The sequence below is a fragment of the Heloderma suspectum genome, chromosome 6 (genome assembly GCF_057233095.1).
Source record: "Heloderma suspectum isolate Gila_16-S chromosome 6, 16-S_ref, whole genome shotgun sequence".
Lineage (NCBI taxonomy): Eukaryota > Metazoa > Chordata > Lepidosauria > Squamata > Helodermatidae > Heloderma > Heloderma suspectum.
The window spans coordinates 124,873,897-124,881,652 of NC_139463.1; the positions used below are offsets into that span (position 1 = coordinate 124,873,897).

The 7,756-nt window shown below is 48.3% G+C and overlaps 1 protein-coding gene across 2 annotated transcripts; it reads right to left on the bottom strand.

Moving 5' to 3' along the window:
- Window positions 1–1,259: 1,259 nt before the first annotated feature.
- PSME2 (proteasome activator subunit 2) lies at window positions 1,260–6,899 on the bottom strand. 2 transcript variants are annotated; one of them, XM_084806540.1, is made up of 12 exons: window positions 6,720–6,899; window positions 6,212–6,259; window positions 4,549–4,581; window positions 4,389–4,451; window positions 4,164–4,250; window positions 4,018–4,045; window positions 3,752–3,849; window positions 3,540–3,608; window positions 3,048–3,115; window positions 2,285–2,339; window positions 1,941–2,027; window positions 1,260–1,825 (listed from the first exon to the last, which is right to left on the bottom strand). In XM_084806540.1, the coding sequence occupies exons 1-12, from the start codon at window positions 6,768–6,770 to the stop codon at window positions 1,745–1,747; spliced, it is 768 nt and encodes a 255-aa protein (XP_084662666.1). In that variant the 5' UTR covers window positions 6,771–6,899; the 3' UTR covers window positions 1,260–1,744. The 2 variants fall into 2 exon arrangements, with proteins under 2 accessions (XP_084662666.1, XP_084662667.1); XM_084806541.1 differs by lacking the exon at window positions 6,212–6,259.
- Between the last annotated feature and the right edge of the window lie 857 nt (window positions 6,900–7,756).

Below are 7,756 nucleotides of genomic sequence, written 5' to 3' on the forward strand. Positions count from 1 at the left end.
AGAAAGTTTTTGTCCCCCTCTCATGATGCCAGAGCCCAATGGGGGCCACCTCGTGAAGCTGAGTGGTGAAAGATTCAGGTCACATAAAGAGCAGTACTTCTTCACACAGTGGAGAGTTAAACTACGGCATTCGCTACCATAAGATGCAGTGATGGCCACCAATTTGGATTGCTTTAAGGGGGGTTAGACAAATTCCTGGAGAAGGCTAGCAATGGCTACTAGTCATGTTTACTATATACTACCTCCAGAATCTGACAGCGTGCCTTTCGATATCAGTTGCTGGAGAACACGAGTGGGAGGTGCTATTGCGCTCATGTTCTGCTTGTGGGCTTCCCATTTGGGCATCTGACTGGCTGCTTTAGGAAACAGGAGACTGGGCTAGATAGGCCTTTAGTCTGATCCAGCAGGGCTCTTCTTTTGTTTACTCAGCCATCAAGTTCCCTGGGGATCTTGGACTATACATTATCTCTTAGCATAACCTACCTATCAGGGTTATTGTGAGGATAAAATGGGGGTTGAACGGGGGCGGATTATGTACTCTGCTCTGAGCTACTTGGAGCAATGGCAGGATGTGAATGAGAAGGGAGTTCCAAAGCTGGTAGCGTCCCCACAGATGGCATGGTTATAGTACCTCTTTTTTCCCCTTTACTCATCCTGCTTCCATGCTTTTAAAAGCAGGCAGGCCATTCAGAAATTTAGCAGGGAAAGCATTTTTTGGCATGGGATAAAAGGATGGGGAAAGCTTTCTGGGAGGTGGCATCTTTAGCCCCCACCCGGGGTTGTTTTCTCAATCTAAACCACTTACTCCTGAAGTTGCTATTAGCCCTACAGTGGAAAAAAAAAACAAGCATGATACAGTTACTTGTATTCCCCCCACCCCAACTCTTGTGGGGATCAAGCAGCTGTGACAACAGTGGGGGCATTTGGATTGGGAAAACAGCATGGGGGGAGGGGTTAAATACCCCCTCAGCATTGCTGCTCTGATCAAAGGTGGAGACCCCAGTGGGGTGTGTCAAAGTAAACTGGGAGATCCTATCATAAATCAGCCATGCAATGACTGCTTTGCCCCTAAGGGAGCAATCCTAGGATGTTTAGAAAGACGTCCTACAAAAGTTGGACTTTTTCTGTCTTAACATGCATAGGATTGTGCCCTTAGTCAATTTCAGGATTAAGATGAGAAGATCATTTTCGTATTTAAAGCAGATGTGCCCAAGAGTACCATCACCTCTGTTGGTTCCAAAGAAGCAGCAGACAGCAAGTGAGAGAAGACTTTTTAAATTATTAGATCAACTAGACCTTTTTCTAAGTATCACAATTTTCCAAATAGCACTTCCTTATCAGGCACAGAAATTCAATTAAAATAACCTTGTTTTAAATTTCAGCTACTGGGTTCCTTGGTAGAGTGTGCTAATCTTTAGACCAAGTAGAGGATGGAAAACTTTACTACAGGGAAATCAGGCACAATTTCCCCCCCAGCTCAAATTACATTCAGTTTCACAGAACTCTTGTGAGATAACGGAGGAGGCAAAAGCAAAACAAAAAAAGCTAAAGCACAGTTTGTTTCATTATTTTTCCCTGCTCCAGCCACAGCAAAACTGCATCTACTTTCAGGTATCTCTGATCCTTTTCTTTTTACTTCTGTATTTTTCTGTCCCCCCACCCCCCAGGACAGTGAAACACCCAAAGGAAGGTGGGAAGCTCAGCAGAAGTGGTAGCCACAGGCTCCGGCTAAGGTCCTCCCCCATCAGTACATGGATGGCTTTTCTTCGCCTTTGGGGTTGGTCAATTTCTCCAGGTTTTCGGTCAAGATGTGGTACAGCTCGGCCTGCGTGGGGGAGGCAGAAAGGAAATACTAAGATCTTTCCCATTTTTGCTCCATCTCCCCCCACTTCTATCTTTTCACTGCTACAAACCAATCACAGTCCCCCTAGCTTACTCACGTAGAAACCACGAATATCGAGCAGGATGGAAAGCATTTCCCGGTACACGGCCTCATCCCGTTCGTGAACAAGACACCGGTAATCCATCTGCAGGGAATAAGGCATGCAGGTCAGTTTGACTAAGGAGGGCCGGCATTTCAAGGCCGTTATTCTTCTGGCAATGGTTGAAGACCTGGCTGGGGGGATGCTGGGATGCATAGCTGGCTGGGAGTTGTAGTCCAACGCTGTAGGGCACCAGGTTGGGGGAAGGCTGAGATCTCATCACATCTCCTGATGCCCCAAACAGGGAGACAAGACAGGATTTAATCCTGAAAGGGTGGAACCCCCATTTCTTCGTTACTCACCACATGAGTGTCCTTGGAGGCCTTCGCTACGGCATCTCCGCGCTCTGAAAAATACCTAAAACGAAGAACAGTATGCGGATGGTCGCTATGCAGGAGTTATGCGGCCTATTGTTGGACTTTTAGCCATCAAACATTCGGCCAAAGAAGCCACCACACAGGGGTGGAGGAACCACGGCTGTCCAGACGTTGTTGGACTCCAGCTTCCATCAGCTCCGGCCAGCAGGGCCAATTGTCAGGGATGATGGCAGCTGGGAGTCCGAGAACATCCGGCCACCTCTGCCACAGCAGATCAGAATGGGCCGGTGGATTATCCATAGGTGCCTCCAAATTCCAGGATACTGAAAGCATACTGCCTAGCATACTTAAGGCAGGGCAGCCGCAGGAGTTGGGGAGAGTTTTCGATCAAGCACACCAGAGCATCACTGCTCAGTGTCCCAAAACTGACAAGCCCTTCAAATGCATTGTTGTTCACAGTACAACTTGACATGCATGAAAGAAATATTACGCATGACGTCCCTGAACAAGGTTACCAATGAGCGAGCGTTACCCACAATGCACTGGAAAGGAGCTACCGCGGGGAGTTCAAGCTACCCAGAAAGCTCGACGGCAGCAAAGCATACCAGGCGACCACACAGCGGCTCCGTTGTGGAGAAACGCCAACAGGAAGGGCCAGTGTGCGTTACCCATAATCCTCTGGAGCAGGGATGCCAGCAGGCACTCTTCCCCCATCCGCTTTCCGCTACACCACACCCTTTCCACTTACTTAGCAATGGTGGTCTGGAAGGCCTCTGCTTTGGTCTTCAGGGCTGTGATCCGTTCTAGCACCTTCTCCTGTCAGAGGACGGGGAAAGAAATGCATGGTGCGTATGGCGAGGGATCCACTCGAGACTGGGGCCAAGGAGCGGGGGGGAATCTTTGGAACAAGCTGCTGTCGGAGGTCTGCCATGCTCTGTCACTGCAGATTTTTAAGAAGGCCTTGAAAACATATTATTTTACCTTGGCCTTCTATTGATATGACTGCTACTGGTGCTGTTGCTGCTGTTAACATCGTTGTTGGTTTTATTGTTGGTTTTCATTGTTGTTTTAATTGTTGGCTTTTATTGTTTTTATCACTTTTAACATTTTAATGGTTTTTATGTATTTTATTGTTGTAAGCTGCCTTGAGAGGGCTTCTGCCCTGAAAGGCGGCCAAGAAATATTTTAAATAAAATAAAATAAATTTATTTTCCCCTCTGGGTGCCTCGGTCCCCCTTACCTGAACTGCTACCCCAAAATCATTGCCGTCCTCAATTTTGGGAATCATGTATTGAATCCAGGTGGTGACCTGATGGGAACCAGGAGAAAGAAGCTGAGTCAGGAAGCCCATACACCTTTCAGCCGGGCACACTGCTGCGAGGAAGCCCGCAATGGCGCTTCTGGCAAACAAGGAAAGGAGAGGGAAAGGAGGGGGCACTTTTGCCAACTCACCAAGATGCATTTCTCTTTGAACTCCCGGACTTCGGGCTTGACGCGATCCAAAAGTGCAATAATGGCCTCGTTACCCTTAAGGTAGCCACATTTTGGAGCTGGGAAGGGGAGAGAAAGTGGAGGTAAGTCCGGTACGTTGGCTGGGGTATGGTGGGAGTTGTAGTTCAACACATCTGGAGGGTGCCAGGGGAAGGCTCCTACAGAGTGCCATAATAACTCCCCCCACAATCCAATTCTCCCTTCCTCCAATATAGATCGCCTCTCACCTTCTTTGTCCTCTTTCTCTGTCTCCATCTGAACAGAAAACACCAGAAATGCTGTTAAGTCCTTTCCTTACAGGTCATACTAAAATCCCTTGGGGCATGGCAGGGTGGGGAGGAGGGAGTATAGAAGAATCCCTGCAATAACTCACCTCATCATCTTTGGGCGGGGGGTCTGGGATGGGGATATCCAGGGGGGCCCGGAGAGTAGTCAAATCTTTAACATTCAGTGAGTCTTCCTGGAAAGGGGACAGGGATTGAGAGAGGGAGGGAGGGAGGGAGGGAGAGAGAGGGAGAGAAGGGGGTGTTACAGAAACTCATCTTCAGAAAAGACTCTGTTCCAAGGGGTATTTGCTGGGGTGGGGGTTGTCTCTTACCCTCAGGAAGTGATCCAGTTGAAATATTTTCTGAGGCAAAAATGTACAAAGGAATTCTTCGCCCTGTAGGGTGAGCAGGACAAAGAAAGGGGAAAAAAGTTATTTTGGGGAGGGGGGAGATGGGGGAAGTGGGTCACATAATGGAGCAACAGAGACCTACCTCTTTAAAAAGGGACTCTCTGAAAAGCGACATCTAGGGAGATAAAAGGAAATGATGAAATGCAGCCGCTTCTGGGGCTGATAAAGAACATTTAAGAACTGCAGCACAGAACAATTTTCTCTGTGCCCCATTCAGGCCCCTCTCAGCAGCTTCATGTATTTTTCCCATGCCCCCCCCCTTCCCATTATATCACTTTTACATAACACAAAACCTCATTGGAATTTTCCAAATGCCCCAAATGTGAATACTACCAGCAGTGCAAAAAAAAAAAATTGAATCAATACATTTTCCATGTTCTGATGTCCTAAATCAACTGGGACTTAGCCCATTTGTCTTTTATTTAGTAAACAAAACTTTTTTTAAAAAAACATGTGTCATGTTTATTTCTCAAGAGTTTTTTCCTCATAGCCAAAAGGAGCTGGACTGAAACATTTGATTAGGAATAAACATTCAATAATGCACATTTCCGGTGCAATCCTGTATACATGAACCACGCCCAGGAGGGAGATATGCTGCTCCTTCTCCAGTGTAGCACAAACACCAGCAGTAGACAATTTTCTGAAAATTCTCTATCCCACATTGCTTGATAAATCGCCTACAGGTTTAGGAATCTTCCCATAAGAGTCAGATTAGGGTGACATTCTGAAATTTATTGCTCATATATAGCCACCACGATCCAAAAAGAAATAAGACGCACGGCTGCTGTGAAAAAGACAAATTCCATGTTAGGCATAATTGGGATGGAATCAAAACTAAAACTGCCAATATCACACTGTCCTTCTATTAAATCTATGGTGTGACCAGACTTGGAATGCTGTGCACGGCTCAGGTCATGGCAACTAAAAAAGGAAATTGTAGAGTCGGTCTGATCCAGCAGGGCTCTTCTTAAGTTCTTAGGATACAGAAGGACTCGGTATATATATATAGGAATAAATAAATATGCTGTAATATTGACTTCAGTTCCTCCCCATAAGGTTAAGAAAAAACAAACCAAATAAAATAGCCTTTATAAGTCTATGAAATAATTAGCAGAAGAGAGGGGAAATTCCTCGGGGGTGGTGTGTGTGTTGAAATAAAATCTGAAGGACACAAAAGAGGTCAGGACTTTTTGGAGGAAATCCCAATAGGCCTTTTTATCATGGGTGGCACGAGAGGAGCACCCCGCCCACGCAACAAACCAACTATCCCCCCAACATCAGCTCTTCCCATTCCTGGAGGTCTGCTGTAGTCACGACTTTTCCCATAAATATTACAACAGACTCCTAAACAGGAAATGAAACTAAGGCCTTCACACAGAAAATAGGTTTAGGATTGGAGCCTGGATGTGAAATACACCGTTTATTTCTCTTCTAGAAATCGAATGTGTGGGGGAAAGCTTGCCTCCCCCGACCCAAAACTGCACTGTGCCACCCTGGTCCCCAAAATATATGTGGGCTGTTTTTTAATCAGCTTCCAGGGGGCTACTGGCAGTGTTCGGCCTCTTACAAGAAAAACAAGCGTCTTGTGGTCCCTGCACCATCAGGTGCATGAAATGTCATCCCCGCTTACGCTGCCATCCTAGCCAAGTTTGCTCAGAAGTAAGCCCCATTGACTTCAGTGGCACTGACTCCCAGGTAAGTGGATTATAGGGATTGCTGCCTAAAGGGTCGAGGTATATCTTTACCTGGGAGTCAGCCCCACTGAACCTGGTGGGAGTTGCTTCTGAGTAGACCTGTAAGGCAAAAAAAAAAAAAAGGTTCAAGGTGCCACAAGATTCTTCGATTCTTTCTGTACTGTGAGTTCGCCCCAACTTCATCGAAATCAGAAGATGGCAACAGCGGCGTGCCCTTTTTCGCCCCTGCTTTCAGGCTGAGATACAGAAGATGTGAATAGTCACTGAAGTTGCCCCTGAGCATGCATAGAGTGCCTTTCACCCCAGCACTGAGGAACCCCAACCTCCCCACCTGGGATCAGGCCAGGCTTCATTTGTCAAAACGGTTTCCCACGTGCCTGGAACCTGAGAATGAGGTGGTGGGCGAAGTCCTGGGGCTGCATTTAGCCGCGACGGGGCGCTCTGCACATGTTCAGGGGTACTCTTGCTGACCAGGGGCCGTGCGATCCAGTCACTCTTGACTACCACCCCTCTTTTTGGAAACCAACCCCCCTCTCTTTGCACGCCAGAGCTCTCCCACCTTTTCACGGGTCTCCTTGCTGACGTGGACGGCGGTGCAGGATTTGGCCATGGTGCTGTTGTCGGGGCGGGGGGCTTCACGGGAGAGTCAAAACAGCAGCAGCAGCAGCAGCAGCCTTCGCTCCGCGTTGCCCCTTCGCGGAACTGCAACGGCTCGCTGCAAAACCCCCGCTTCGTTTTCACTTTCACATTCACACGTTCCGCCCACGCGGCCGCTTCCACGCCTCCCCCCTCCCCCCGTTAAGAGGCTACCTTTGCCTCTCTGCATGCGGGGGGGGGGGGGGACGACGACGACAAGCCCCCATCTTCGGCCCCCGCGCCTCCAAATTTCGAACATCGGGGGGAAAAGTCCACCTTATCCAATCCATCTCCAACTTTTGCAAGACGCGAAAGACCTCCGGGGTGGGGGACACCCTGAGCGCCCAGTTTTGCCCCCCCCAGCTCAAAAATAAAATGCAATAAAATTGCCTCTGCACCCCAAGCTGTAACACACCACCCCCGATCCTTCCAGTGCTTAATTTTTATTATTATTATTGTTATTAAGGAGAGAAATTTGGGGACTCAAGAATTCCTGCCTTCACATTTTCCCCCCTGCGGGCACCGATCCAAGCTTCCCTGGCCGCCCTCCTCACGTGCTGGACTCCAACTCCCAGCATCCCCAAGCAGGGGCCGATTCGGGCCCTGGGCCTTCGCTTCCCCTCTCCTGATATAGTGCTATATATGTATTTATTAATGTACTGTTTATGTACAATATTTATATATATACCGCTCCACAGCAGAAAGATTTCGGAGCGGTGAACAACATGATAACAGAGTAAAACATAAAATATATCAGCCTCCTTGCACCTGCCGCCCTCCAGATGTGTTGGCCGACAACTCCCAGCATCCCCAGCCTGCTGGCTGGGGATGCTGGGAGTTGTTGGCCAACACATCTGGAGGGCGGCAGGTGCAAGGAGGCTCCCCTAATCCTAGAAACGTGGCGGGGCAGGCCGCGGTTGCTTTTTTCCAGTGGGGCGGCCAAAAGCACTCTGCGTATGC